Source organism: Rhinopithecus roxellana, chromosome 8 (assembly GCF_007565055.1).
Source record: "Rhinopithecus roxellana isolate Shanxi Qingling chromosome 8, ASM756505v1, whole genome shotgun sequence".
Classification (NCBI taxonomy): domain Eukaryota; kingdom Metazoa; phylum Chordata; class Mammalia; order Primates; family Cercopithecidae; genus Rhinopithecus; species Rhinopithecus roxellana.
Genome location: NC_044556.1, coordinates 61,079,566 through 61,095,078, shown reverse-complemented (window position 1 = coordinate 61,095,078; position 15,513 = coordinate 61,079,566). Strand labels below are relative to the sequence as shown.

Genomic DNA, 15,513 nt, shown 5'->3' with positions numbered 1-15,513 from the left:
TATTAATAAATTCTTCCAATATCTGAATTAAAATACTAGATAAAAATAATGTCATCTAACACATACTATATTAGTTATTTAATGCATTGTAACAAAATACCCCAAAAACATACTTACTTAAAACAACTAACCTTTATTATCTTACAGTTTCTGTTGGTCAGGAATCTGAAAATGGCTTATATACGTAGTTGTGAATCAGACTGTCTTCTTGTGTTGCAATCAGGATCATGGGCCAGGCCACAGTAATGGGAACTGCTACACACTTTTAAACAACCAGGTCTCATGAGAACTCACTCACTATCATGAAAACAGCAAGGGGGAGATCCATGCCCATGATCAAATCACCTTCCTCAACATTGGGAATTAGAATTCAACATGAGATATGTGTGGAGACACAGAGCCAAACTATATCAATTATCTACTCACACACTGCTAACTACAGTCATATCTATTTTTTTGAAGTGAGACACTAAGTCCTGCATATATCCAAGGGGAGAGAAATTAGGCACCACTATTTGGAGAAAGGAGTGTTGAAGGACTCTAAGTCTTAGCAATTTCCTAGTGTTGGAGGTAATTACCTAAAACCATCACATGTAGCAAAATACCACTCAGGTCAACAGAGTATTTTATTTCTGGGATGCTCCTTTACCCTTTTGAAATATTTTTCCTATCTCTATGATCAAATTTATTTTCTTCCTATCTAGCAGTACATAGACAAGATGTACCACATTTAAACTATATATTCCATGAAAGAAAAATATGATACAAATGATTGATCGATGACTTCAACTCTAATTCCTGGCATAATTCCAGTCCCTAAGAGAGGAAGCTATTATCAGTATGAAACAGATTTCAATGTTCATAAGGATTATAAGGAAAATATTTAATGATTTTATGGTTGGCTTATGACAATGTAGTTCAGCCCAAATGTATCTAAACCGAGACCCAACTATATTTGGATTTCAATTATTAATGTTTAACAATGAACCATCTGGAGTTCTCATGGACAAGATAGAGAAGTTGATCAGTTATATGGTTTATCAGTTTGTAATTTCATTAAATAACCCTATCTAATTATCAGATGCAAGTCTTTATTCTCAGCCCTGCTTCATTACTCATTGTGTCATTGAACACTTTAATGATTTAGGGGAAGGGCAGTACAAATTAACAACTGGAATGATACAGAGGATAATAATGAATCTGCATTAGGGCAGATTCAGCATTCAAAGAGAATCTTATGTGCTAAGCTGAATCTAATAAGATGAAATTTAACAATGTTGGCTCTAAGATCCCATGCCTGGGTCAAATAAATTACAGTATGAATATATTAGCAGTAGTTATAAAAATTCGTGAACACTTTTATCAATTTCAAGATCTGTTTGAGCCCACTTTATGATGGAAGCACCATAAATGCTGTGAAACCAAAAACTACATTTGTAGAAGGGTAACAAGTAGAATGAGGCTATTTGAAGTCCTTCTATTCTGAGCGCTGATAAGATCATCTGTGGGTACTAATATTTGCTTCAAGGAATCAGTTTGTAAAATGGATAAAAACAGATGTAAATGTGACAAAATTAGAGAATAGCTAAATAGCTCGAGCCTGTGGTAATGATATATGTTTTTAATTATGCCTCCGTTTTATTCCTTTTGGAAAGAAATCTCAGTGGACAATTTTATTTTATGACATTTTGGGAAAAACCATAATAAGATGGATACTCATACTTGTTTTGAAATCAACCACAAGCTTTCAAATCTCTGCTCTACCACTTAATGTGAAATTCAATTGAAATCTTTAAGACACAGTTCCTGCAAATCTGAGACTCAAGCTTTCCCAATGCAGAGTTATTGTTAAGCAATACATGTCTCAACAAATCATGATGAAATTTGTAAAGTCCAATGGTAAATAGAAACCATTCCAAATCTTTAAAAAGTGATGGGGAAAAATGTAGAATGTTATTTAAAAGAGATAAGACTAAGTAAATGTTTTAATTTCAACACTGGGAGCTTCCAATAAATAGGGAAAAAATCTATCAATTACCAGATATATGGATTGCAGGCCAAGAAACTATACTGAAAGAAGTATCATTCACTAGTCTTTGTTAGAGAAAGGCATTTAGGATATACAATTATTCAGCTTATAATCCACATAATAAATGTTTGTAGAAACTACATGAAAATTTCCCTAATCAAATACCAAAGAAAATAAATCACTGAATTTAAGAAAGAGGGAGATGAAAAAGAATATTTATATGTGTGTGTGTGTGTATGTGTGTATTGAAATTCTTTTAACCTATTGCATAAGGTTTATTGGAAGTGACTCAACTTTCATGGAAAACATTAATACCATTTTGTTATTGAAAGTGCTAGATGGTCGTAAATAATCTCATGAAAAGAGCAAATTTTCTGAAAAATATATGAATCTGTTAATATGATAAGCAAGATAGCACTCAAATGTATTTATCAAAATTAATATATAATAACTCGGTAAGATGTAATTATATTGTATCTTACTTAAATATAGTTTATAACATTAAAATTATTTTGCTGTCCAATTGAAATTGGGAATAAACAAAAAATGTTAATCAAAATCTTAACTATTTGGATATGAAGAAATATTTCTAGTCTGTTTCTCTGGTTAAATAAAGACTGGAGAATTTGGCTCAATGAATTGTTTGAGGCATGAATTAACTATGCTATTTTTCTGTGTGGTATCATCAAAGAAAAATTTTTGTGTTTCTGTATATTTTTACATTGTCTTAAATAAATACGAAAGAGCCTTATTTATTTAGTTAGTTAGTTAGATTTTTCGAGATGGAGTCTCGCTCTGTAACCCATGCTGGAGTGCAATGACACAATCTCGATTCACTGCAACCTCTGCCTTCCGGGTTCAAGCGATTCTCCTGCCTCTGCCTTCTAAGTAGCTGGAATTACAGGGGCGCACCACCAGACTGGGCTAATTTTTTTTTACATTTTTAATAGAGACAGGGTTTCATCATGTTGGCCCGACTGGTCTCAAACTCCTTACCTCAAGAGATCTGCCTGTTTGAGCCTTCCAAACTCCTGGGATTTCAGGTGTGAGTCACTGCGCCCAGCCCATGAATTCAATCTAAAACAAATAAAAACCTTAAATCGTTCAAAATACTACCTCCTTACATTGAGTTGTTCTGAGAAGAAAATGCAGGGCTCTTGTTTACTGAAGAGAATAGGAAAAAAAAAAAAAGAAAAGAAATACATGAGCTAAGCGGTAACACTGACATATTTCTCAACCGAAAAGCTTATTTAATTAGCCAGAGATAAGGTATGTGTATTTAAGGGAAATACATTAAATAGGTCTGTACATTTTTCTTTCTGGAGAGCCTTCATACAAATTTATGCATCATATGATCCACAGGCATAATTTCATCTTCATTAACAAAGACCTTCTCGTCACATATCTCAGTCATCAGTTCTATCATTTGTTTTGACCTAGAAACCCTAATGGAATGTGTAATTATACTAAGAAGAGAATATAATTCAGCGATAAAAATTTATCTCTAATATGATTATTTGTTACAGTAAAACTTCTTTATGCTTTCTTTAATTTTTGTTGCAAGTGAGACCTTGTGATTATCCAGACATTAAACATGGAGGACTATATTATGACAGCATGCGTAGACCATACTTTCCAGTACCTGTAGGAAAATCTTACTCCTATTACTGTGATGAACATTTTGAGACTCCTTCAAGAAGTTACTGGGATTACATTCATTGCACACAAAATGGATGGTCACCAGCAGTTCCATGCCTCAGTAAGTAAACCTCTGGACAGCTATACATGCATAAAACTTTCAAAAATTAAAGAAAAGAGAGCACATAAGTGATTACTCTTGTCTTATGTAACAGAAATAGGGCCAAGAAAAGAGTTGTTCAAGCAAAGTGACCAAAATAGTTCTTTCCTATTATGAGGATTTCTTCTTGAAAATCACAGGAGAAATAAATATAGGGACTTGATGAGAATATCTATGTAATTTATACATCTTTTAATTACAAAAACTAAAGATAAGTAATATTGGATATTGATATTTCTTTTTGTACAAACCTTTGTTAGTCACTTCAGTTCATCTTCAGTTATACATTATTTTTGGATGTTTATGCAATCTTATTTAAATATTGTAAAAATAATTTTCATATACTATTTTGAGCAAATTTATGCTTCTCCTTTACTTTATTTATCATTGTTATGGTCCTCAGGAAAATGTTATTTTCCTTATTTGGAAAATGGATATAATGAAAATAATGGAAGAAAGTTTGTACAGGGTAACGCTATAGAAGTTGCCTGCCATCCTGGGTACAGTCTTCCAAAAGAGCAGACCACAGTTACATGTACAGAGAATGGCTGGTCTCCTCCTCCCAGATGCATCCGTGTCAGTAAGTACACTGCTCTGAGATCCCAGCATGTTCATGTCTTTCTAAATAACATAGATGACATTCTAAGACTCATCTATGTTAACTGTGGCAAAATGTTTATGTCAACTTGTTTTGCCAGCAGACCTATTTCATTTTTGGTTTTTCAATTGTGTATAAACAAATATACAAATTTCTTGATAAGTACATAGTAAAATAAATTCTCCTATTGATGGGCATTAGTCAAGAATACAGTAAAATAATTTGAACACAATACTTGTTGGTTAAATTAAGTCATAATGAAATGGCATCACTGTCTGGGTAAATACCCGAGGTTCATTATCTCACACCAAGAAGATTAAGGGCATAGACACACACAAGGAGTGAGTTTAGGAGCACAGGTTTAATAGGCAAAAGAAAGAGAAAGGACAGCTTCCTCTCTCGTGAGAGGAAACGGCACCTGAAAGTGAATCCCTGCCCCTGGTGGGGTGCACTGGATTTTATAAACAGTCTTGAGGAAACAGTGTCTGATTTACATAGGGCCCAAAGATTGGTTAGACCAGGAGTGATATTTACATAATATGCCGGGAAGCTGGCCGCCACACCCTAATGTTATTAAGCAAATGGGATCTTTGCCTGGCCAGTGCTGTGTTGCCTTCTCCTTACTGTACACATGGCTGGCAAAGAAAAGGGAAGATGCAGCTACCATATGAACATGCCTAGTCCCAGGTATCCTTTTCCTATTGGCACAACTGCTGGCATTTCACCTTGCAAGCTGCCAGCTTGCTTGTCTATGTTTGCAGTTCAATTTTACAGGCTCCTCTTATTAGAAAGAAAATGATTTGGGGGCTGCTTTTCATTAAAAGGAAAAATCTTACCATAGACAACTGTACCCTCATTATCTGCCAAAACAATTTTTTCTTAACTCCTGTATCAATATTAATATGTACATCGGAATCAATCATTTGACTCAAAATAATTATATGATTTTTTAAAATAGAAAGTAAATATAGTGATAGCCAAAAATTCATATATTCAAGCAGTGATATGACATTTTTACAGTAAAACTATTTGACTTTCTCTAGTATATGTAAGTACAAATGGGTATTCTGGGATATTGTACATATTCTGCTCTTACAAGGTTTCCTACAGTATTTATTTCAATATACATTTATATCAACAGTTGCTTCTTTTTTACATGTTGTTAATGATTGGTGATGTCACATTTTAATATTTACAAATTGAGTGGCTATGAAATGTTATAACACTGTAGTGTAAATTTGCATTTCTTTCTTTTCTTAATTATACTTTAAGTTCTAGGGTACATGTGCACAACGTGCAGGTTTGTTACATATATATACATGTGCCATGATGTATATATACATGAGTTAATGGGCTGCACCCATTAACTCATCATTTACATTAGGTATATCTCCTAATGCTATCCCTCCCCCGGACCCCCTCCCCACAATAGGGCCCCGTGCGTAATGTTCCCCTTCCTGTGTCCAAGTGATCTCATTGTTCAATTCTCACCTATGAGTGAGAACATGCGGTATTTGGTTTTCTGTTCTTGTGATAGTTTGCTGAGAATGATGGCTTCCAGCTGCATCCATGTCCCTACAAAGGGCACAAACTCATCCTTTTTTATGGCTGCATATTATTCCATGGTGTGTACATGCCACATTTTCTTAATCCAGTCTGTCACTGATGAACATTTGTGTTGATTCCAAGTCTTTGCTATTGTGAATAGTGCCGCAATAAACATATGTGTGCATGTGTCTTTATAGCAGCATGACTTACAATCCTTTGGGTATAACCCCAGTAATGGGATGGCTGGGTCAAATGGTATTTCTAGTTCTAGATCCTTGAGGAATCGCCACACTGTTTTCCACAATGGTTGAACTAGTTTACAGTCCCACCAACAGTGTAAAAGTTCCTGTTTCTCCACATCCTCTCCAGCACCTGTTGTTTCCTGACTTTTTAATGGTTGCCATTCTAACTGGTGTAAGATGGTATCTCATTGTGGTTTTGATTTGCATTTCTCTGATGACGAGTGATGATGAGCATTTTTTCATGTGTCTGTTGGCAGTATGAATGTCTTCTATTGAGAAGTGTCTGTTCATATCCTTTGCCCACTTTTTGATGGTTTTTTTTTTTCTTGTAAATTTGTTTGAGTTCTTTATAGGTTCTGGATATTAGCCCTTTGTCAGATGAGTAGATTGCAAAAATTTTCTCCCATTCTGTAGGTTGCCTCTTCACTGTGATGGTAGTTTCTTTTGCTGTGAAGAAGCTCTTTAGTTTACTTAGATCCCATTTGTAGATTTTAGCTTTTGTTGCCATTGCTTTTGATGTTTTAGACTTGAAGTCTTTGCCCATGCCGATACCCTGAATGGTATTCCCTAGGTTTTCTTCTAGGGTTTTTATAGTTTTAGGTCTAATATTTAAGTCTCTAATACATCTTGAATTAATTTTTGTATAAGGAGTAAGGAGGGGATACAGTTTCAGCTTTCTACTTATGGCTAGCCAATTTTCCCAGCACCATTTATTAAATAGGGAATCCTTTCCCCATTTCTTGTTTTTCTCAGGTTTGTCAAAGATCAGAGGGCTGTAGATGTGTGGTACTATTTCTGAGGGCTCTGTTCTGTTCCATTGGTCTATATCTCTGTTTTGGTACCAGTACCATGCTGTTTTGGTTACTGTAGCCTTGTAGTATAGTTTGAAGTCAGGTAGTGTGATGCCTCTAGCTTTGTTCTTTTGGCTTAGGAGTGTCTTGGCAATGGGGGCTCTCTTTTGGTTCCATATGAACTTTAAAGCAATTTTTTCCAATTCTGTGAAGAAACTCATTGGTAGCTTGATGGAGATGGCATTGAATCTATAAATTATGTTGGACAGTATGGCCATTTTTACATATTGATTTTTCCTATGAATGAGCATGGTATGTTCTACCATTTGTTTGTGTCCTTTTTTATTTCACTGAGCAATGGTTTGTAGTTCTCCTTGAAGAGGTCCTTTATATCCCTTGTAAGTTGGATTCCTAGGTATTTTATTCTCTTTGAAGATATTGTGAATGGGAGTTCATTAATGATTTGGCTCTCTGTTTGTCTGTTTCTGGTGTATAAGAATGCTTGTGATTTTTGCACCTCGATTTTGTATCGTGAGACTTTGCTGAAGTTGCTTATCAGCTTAAGGAGATTTTGGGCTGACACAATGGGGTTTTCTAAATATACAATCATGTCATCTGCAAACAGGGACAATTTGACTTCTTCTTTTCCTAACTGAATACCCTTGATTTCTTTCTCTTGCCTGATTGCCCTAGCCAGAACTTCCAACACTATGTTGAATAGGAGTGGTGAGAGAGGACATCCCTGTCTTGTGCCAGTTTTCAAAGGGAATTTTTCCAGTTTTTGCCCATTCAGTATGATATTGAATGTAGGTTTGTCATAAATAGCTCTTATTATTTTGAGATGCATTCCATCAATAACAAATTTATTGAGCGTTTTTAGCATGAAGGGCTGTTGAATTTTGTCAAAGGCCTTTTCTGCATCCATTGAGATAATCATGCAGTTCTTGTCTTTGGTTCTGTTTATATGCTAGATTATGTTTATTTATTTGCATATGTTGAATCAGCCTTGCATCCCAGGGATGAAGCCCACTTGATCATGGTGGATCAGCTTTTTGATGTGCTGCTGAATCCGGTTTGCCAGTATTTTATGGAGGATTTTTGCATCGATGTTCATCAGGGATATTGGTCTAAAATTCTCTTTTTTTGTTGTATCCCTGTCAGGCTTTGATATCAGGATGATGTTGGCCTCATAAAATGAGTTAGGGAGGATTCCCTCTTTTTCTATTGATTGGAATAGTTTCAGAAGGAATGGTATCAACTCCTCCTTGTACCTCTGGTGGAATTCAGCTGTGAATCCATCTGGTCCTGGACTTTTTTTGGTTGGTAGGCTATTAATTATTGCCTCAATTTCAGAACCTGCCCTTGGTCCATTCAGGGATTCAACTTCCTGGTTTAGTCTTAGGAGAGTGTAAGTGTCCAGGAAATTATCCATTTCTTCTAGGTTTTCTAGTTTATTTGCATAGAGGTAGTTATTGTATTCTCTGATGGTAGTTTGTATTTCTGTGGGGTCGGTGGTCATTTTTTATTGTGTCTATTTGATTCTTCTCTCTTTTCTTCTTTATTAGTCTTGCTAGCGGTCTATCAATTTTGTTGATCTTTTCAAAAAACCAACTCCTGGATTCATTGATTTTTTGGAGGGTTTTTTGTGTCTCTATCTCCTTCAGTTCTGCTCTGATCTTAGTTATTTCTTGCCTTCTGCTAGCTTTTGAATGTGTTTGCTCTTGCTTCTCTAGTTCTTTTAATTGTGATGTTAGAGTGTCAATTTTAGATCTTTCCTGCTTTCTTTTGTGGGCATTTAGTGTTATAAATTTCCCTCTACACACTGCTTTAAATGTGTCCCAGAGATTCTGGTATGTTGTATCTTTGTCCTCATTGGTTTCAAAGAGCATCTTTATTTCTGCCTTCATATATGTACCCAGTAGTCATTCAGTACATTCAGTACATTCAGTACTATGTACTCAGTAGTCATTCAGGAGCAGGTTGTTCAGCTTCCATGTAGTTGAGCGGTTTTCATTGAGTTTCTTAGTCATGAGTTCTAGTTTAATTGCACTGTGGTCTGAGAGACAGTTTGTTATAATTTCTGTTCTTTTACTTTTTCTGAGGAGTGCTTTACTTCCAACTATGTGGTCAATTTTGGAATAAGTGTGATGTGGTGCTGAGAAGAATGTATATTGTGTTGATTTGCAGTGGAGAGTTCTGTAGATGTCTATTAGGTCCGCTTGGTGCAGAGTTGAGTGCAATTCCTGGATATCCTTTTAACTTTCTGTCTCGTTGATCTGTCTAATGTTGACAGTGGGGTGTTAAAGTCTCCCATTATTATTGTATGGGAGTCTAAGTCTCTTTGTAAATCACTAAGGACTTGCTTTATGAATATGGGTGCCCTCTATTGGTTAGCTCTTCCTGATGAATTGATCCCTTTACCGTTATGTAATGGCCTTCTTTGTCACTTTTGATCTTTGATGGTTTAAAGTCTGTTTTATCAGAGACTAGGATTGCAACCCCTGCTTTTTTTTTTTTTTGTTTGCCATTTGCTTGGTAGATCTTCCTCCATCCCTTTGTTTTGAGCCTTTGTGTGTCTCTGCATATGAGATGGGTCTCCTGAATACAGCAAACTGATGGGTCTTGACTCTATATCCAATTTGCCAGTCCGTGTCTTTTAATTGGACCATTTAGCCCATTTACATTTAAGGTTAATATTGTTATGTGTGAACTTGATCCTGTCATTATGATATTAGCAGGTTATTTTGCTCATTAGTTGATGCAGTTTCTTCCTAGCATCAATGGACTTTACATTTTGACATGTTTTTGCAATGGCTGGTACTTCTTCTTCCTTTCCATGTTTAGTGCTTCCTTCTGGATCTCTTGTAGGGCATGCCTGGTTGTGACAAAATCTCTAAGGATTTGTTTATCTGTAAAGGATTTTATTTCTCCTTCACTTATGAAACTTAGTTTGGCTGGATATGAAATTCTAGGTTTAAAATTCTTTTCTTTAAGAATGTTGAATATTGGCCCCCACTCTCTTCTGGCTTGGAGAGTTTCTGCTGAGAGATCTGCTGTTAGTCTGATGGGCTTCCCTTTGTGTGTAACTGACCTTTCTCTCTGGCTGCCCTTAACATATTTTCTTCATTTCAACTTTGGTGAATATGACAGTTATGCGTCTTGGAGTTGCTCTTCTCGAGGAGTATCTTTGTGGCATTCTCTGTATTTCCTGAATTTGAATGTTGGCCTGCCTTACCAGGTTGGGGAAATTCTCCTGGATGATATCTTGAAGAGCGTTTTCCAACTTGGTTCCATTTTCCCCGTCACTTTCAGGCACACTAATCAGATGTAGATTTGATCTTTTCACATAATCCCATATTTCTTGGAGGCTTTTTTCATTTCTTTTTACTCTTTTTTTCTCCACACTTCTCTTCTCACTTCATTTCATTCATTTGATCTTCAATCGCTGATACGTTTTCTTCCAGTTGATCGAGTTGGTTACTGAAGCCTGTGTATTTGTCACATATTTCTCATATTATGGTTTTCATCTCTGTCAGTTCTTTTAAGGTCTTCTCTGCATTGATTATTCTAGTTATCCTTTCATGTATTCTTTTTTCAAGGTTTTTAGTTTCTTTGCTCTGGTTACGTAGTTCCTCCTTTAGCTCTGAGAAGTTTGAATGACTGAAGACTTCTTCTGTCAACTCGTGAAAGTCATTCTCCATCCCGCTTTGTTCTGTTGCTGGCGATGAGCTGCGTTCCTTTGGAGGGGGAGATGCACTCAGATTTTTTGAAGTTCCAGCTTTTCTGCACTGCTTTTCCCCCATCTTTGTGATTTTATCTGCCTTTGGTCTTTGATGTTGGTGACATACTGATGGGGTTTTGGTATGGGTGTCCTTTCTGTTTGTCAGTTTTCCTTCTAACAGTCAGGACCCCCAGCTGCAGGTCTGTTGGAGTTTTCTTGAGGTCCACTCCAGACCCTGTTTGCCTGGGTATCAGCAGTGGAGGCTGCAGAAGATAGAATATTGCTGAACAGCGAGTATTGCTGTCTGATTCTTGCTCTGGAAGCTTCATCTCAGGGGTGTACCCCACCGTGTGAGTTGTTGGTCTGCACCTAGTGGAGGATGTCTCCCAGTTAGGCTACTCAGGGGTCAGGGACCTACTTGAGCAGACAGTCTGTCCATTCTCAGATCTCCACCTCCATGCTGGGAGATCCACTGCTCTCTTCAAAACTATCAGACAGGGGCATTTACCTCTGCTGAGGTTTCTGCTGCTTTTTGTTTAGCTATGCCCTGTCCCCAGAGGAGGAGTCTACAGAGGCAGGCCGGCCTCCTTCAGCTCCAGTGGGCTCCACCCAATTCGAGCTTCCTGGTGGCTTTGTTTACCCACTTAAGCCTCAGCAATGGCAGGCGCCCCTCTCCCAGCTTTGCTGCCACCTTGCAGTTAGATCTCAGACTGCTGTGCTAGCAATGAGGGAGGCTCCATGGCCATGGGACCCTCCTGGCCAGATGTGGGATATAATCTCCTGGTGTGCCGTTTGATAAGACCTTGGTAAAGTGCAGTGTTAGGGTGGGAGTTACTCGATTTTCCAGGTGTTGTCTGTCTCATTTTCCCTTGGCTAGGAAAAGGGATTCCATTCCCCCTTGCGCTTCCCAAGTGAGTCGATGCCTCACCCTGCTTCAGCTCTTGCTGGTCGGGCTGCAGCAGCTGACCAGCACAGATTGTCCAGCACTCCCCAGTGAGATGAACCCCGTACCTCAGTTGAAAATGCAGAAATCACCTGTCTTCTGTGTCACTCACGCTGGGAGCTGGAGGCTGGAGCTGTCCCTATTCGGCCATCTTGGGCGTGCCCCCAAATTTGCATTTCTTTTACCACCAACTGGGTTTAGAATATATATTCACAGTTTAATTGGTATTTAGTGATTCTAATCTTTGGAAATGCAGTTTGATTTTTTTTTTATTTACCTTTTTGGGAGTTTTGGTATTATTAGTTGGAATCATCTTAATAATTCTGAATATAAAATCTCTTTTAATTATATGTAATGCAAATGCATTCTCTTTGTGGCTAGTACTTTTCTTTCCTTTTTTTTTTTTTTTTTTTTTTTTTTTTTTTTTTTTTTTTTTTTGAGACAGAGTCTCGCTCTCTCCACCAGACTGGAGTGCAGTGGCGCTATCTCGGCTCACTGCAAGCTCCGCCTCCCGGGTTCCCGCCATTCTCCTGCCTCAGCCTCCCCAGTAGCTGGGACTACAGGCACCCGCCACGGCGCCCAGCTTTTTTTTGTATTTTTAGTAGAGACGGGGTTTCAACGTGGTCTCGATCTCCTGACTTTGTGATCCGCCTGCCTCGGCCTCCCAAAGTGCTGGGATTACAGGCGTGAGCCACCGCGCCCGTCCTTTTCTTTCCTTTTTTATGCATTATGAACATAAGTTGCTCATTTTACTACATACTAATCGATCTTTTTTCATGACGAATGTTATGTTTCTTGTTTCTATTTAAAGGAATATTTCAAAAACACAGAGCCACTATACTATTCTTTATTCTAAAAGCTTATATGTTATCTTTTCTAATTTTAAAAATATTTTGTGTTGATTATATTCATGATGATGGTTGTATTTCATTTCTAAATAAAATACGGTAAACTCAACATTTCCCTAACAATTTTTGTAGTGCCTTTCTCATACAGTATATTTTTTATTGTATATTTTGTACATTGTGCATGTATATACACACACAATGACTATTATTCTGAATATTCTCCACTACTAGTAAACAATTTTTTAACCAGCATTGCAGTAACCCTCTGTTGAATTTTATTTATTTATTTTATTTTGTTATTTTATTTTGAGACAGAATCTCACTCTGTCACCCAGGCTGGAGTGCAATGTCACAATTTCGCCTTGCTGCAACCTCCACTTCCTGAATTTTAATTAAGATAGGTTTTTAATAAGTATGGATATGACTTTTCACCCTAATAGTGACCTTTCACCCAAATCTTTTTGCTTCATCAGTTTCTTTTTTGTGTCTCATCATTCAGTGTCAGATGATACCATTGCTTTCATTTTTTCTTCATAGATTAATTGAGGCTAAAAATATGCCTTGATGAGATATGCAATTTCTCCTGATATCGAACAACTCAATCAAGGTTTATGCCTCTTGCTTTGGTTTTGGAGCTGATTGTAGAGTCAACTATTTATTCTTTCTCTCTTTCTTTTCTTTCTTTTCTTTCTTTCTTTCTTTCTTTCTTTCTTTCTTTCTTTCTTTCTTTCTTTCTTTTTCTTCTTTTTCCTTTCTTCCCTTCCTTCCTTCATTTTTTCTTCTTTCTTTCTTTTTCTTTCATTTTTTTTCCTCATTTTTCTCCTTTCTTTGTTTACCTTTCTCTTTTTCTTTTCTCTTATTTCTCTTCCTTTCTTTTCTTTCTCTTCTCTCTTTCTTTCTTCTTTCTTTGCTCTTTTTCTTTTTTCTTCTCTCTCTTCTTCTCTTCTCTCTTCTCTCTTCTTTCTTCTTTCTTTCTTCTTTCTTTCTTTCTTTTTCTTTCTCTTTCTTTCTTTCTTTCGTTCTTTCTTTCCCCTCTCTCCCCCTTCCTTCCTTCCTTCCTTCTCCTTCCTTCTTCTTCCTTCCTTCCTTCCTTCCTCCCTCCCTTCCTTCTTCCTTCTCTGTCCAAGTTTTCTGGCTCAAGTATTCTTAAGAATGTTTCTATTTTACTCTTCATGCTAGACCCTGTACTTTAGTCAGGTTGTTTGGCTGCTTTACAGTGGTCATATAATTAACAAGTCTTAACTTTATCTTCAGATTGAGATATCAGCATTATATTTTCAATGGACAGTCAATTGTCAGTGAATCACAGTACTTTTCAATTTAATAAAATCTAAATTCCTCATAACCATGTTGTGAAAATATGCAGAAAAAAATTTGGCTGGGCGTGGTGGCTCACGCCTGTAATCCCAGCACTTTGGGAGGCCAAGGCAGGTGGATCATAAGGTCAGAAGATTGAGACCATCCTGGCAAACATGGTGAAACCCTGTCTCTACTAAAAATACAAAAAAAATTAACCAGGTGTGGTGGCGGGTGCCTGTAGTCCCAGCTTCTCGGGAGGCTGAGGCAGGAGAATGGCATGAACCTGGGAGGTGATGGAGCTTGCAGTGAGCAGAGATCATGCCACTGCACTCCAGCCTGGGTGACAGAGCGAGACTCCATCTCAAAAAAAAAAAAAAAAAGAAAAAAATAATTAAATATACTTGTGTGAGTACAATAGATATATATCGAAGTGTATCCTATATGAGTGCAAACTGGCTGCAGTTTCTTTAAAATAGTCATTTAAAGAAAAAGAATTGCCAGGTAAATCACAGAATATAAATTTCTCTTGACTTGTAAAACTTGAATTACTAGTGCCATCTGAATGATTCTTCTGAAGCTAGATAGAGTAGTCTCTCCTTACGTGTGAAAGTAAAAGGCTGCGTTAGTCCCTCTTATTCATGTGGGACATGTTCTAGGCTCCCCAGTAGATTCTTGAAACGATTAATAGTTTAAAACCCAAGTAGACTATGTTTTTCCACCTGATAACTTGGAAGACTACTAAGTAACTAACAGGCAGGTAGTATAAACTATGGATACACTAGACAAGAAAGGATTCATGCTCTGGGGAGAATGGAGCTGAATGGCATAGGATTTTGTCACACTACCCAGAACACCTTTTTTTATTGCTAAGTATTATTTCATTGTATCATGTATCACAGTCTGTTAATCCATTCACTTGTTGAAGGCCATTTGCATTGTTTTTGGCATTTGTGAATCATGCTGGTAAGAAAAATATTCATCTACAGTTTTTATATAAACACAAATTTATTCATCATGGATACATATCTAGGAGTGGGTTTGTTGGGTAAATGGTGTGTGTGTGTGTGTGTGTGTGTGTGTGTGTTTTCTTATTATCATACTTTAAGTTCTGGGATACATGTGCAGAATGTGCGGTTTGTTGCATAGGTATACATGTGCCATGGTGTTTTGCTGCACCCATCAACCAACCCATCATCTAGGTTGTAAACATCACATGTATTAGCTATTTGTCCTAATGCTATCTTTCCTCTTTCCCCCCACACCTCAACAAGCCCTGGTATGTGATATTCCCCTCCCTGTGTCCACGGGTTTTCATTGATCAACTCCCACTTATGAGTGAGAATATGTGGTGTTTTGTTTTCTGTTCCTGTGTTAGTTTGCTAAGGATAATGTTTCCAGCTTCGTCCCTGTCCCTGCAAAGGACACTAACTCATTCAATTTATGGCTGCATAGTATTCCATGGTGTATATGTGCTACATTTTCTTTATCCAATCTATCATTGATGGGCATTTGGGTTGGTTCTAAGTCTTTGTTACTGTAAATAATGCTGCGATAAACATATGTTTGCAAGTGTCTTTATAGTAGAATGATTTATAATCCTTTGGGTATATACCCAGTAATGAGATTGCTGGGTCAAATGGTATTTCTGGTTCTAGATCCTTGACGAGTTGCCACACTGTCTTCCACTATGGTTGAA

At 37.1% G+C, this 15,513-nt stretch overlaps 1 protein-coding gene across 2 annotated transcripts in view; it reads left to right on the top strand.

Moving 5' to 3' along the window:
* The window catches only part of CFH (complement factor H), a 133,408-nt gene that overhangs the window by 38,745 nt on the left and 79,150 nt on the right, over window positions 1–15,513 (top strand). For both annotated transcript variants that reach the window (XM_030936121.1, XM_010365680.2), the window contains exons 8-9: window positions 3,594–3,788; window positions 4,231–4,407. In XM_030936121.1, the coding sequence (XP_030791981.1) occupies window positions 3,594–3,788; window positions 4,231–4,407 (372 nt within the window). The remainder of the gene's footprint in view (window positions 1–3,593; window positions 3,789–4,230; window positions 4,408–15,513) is intronic.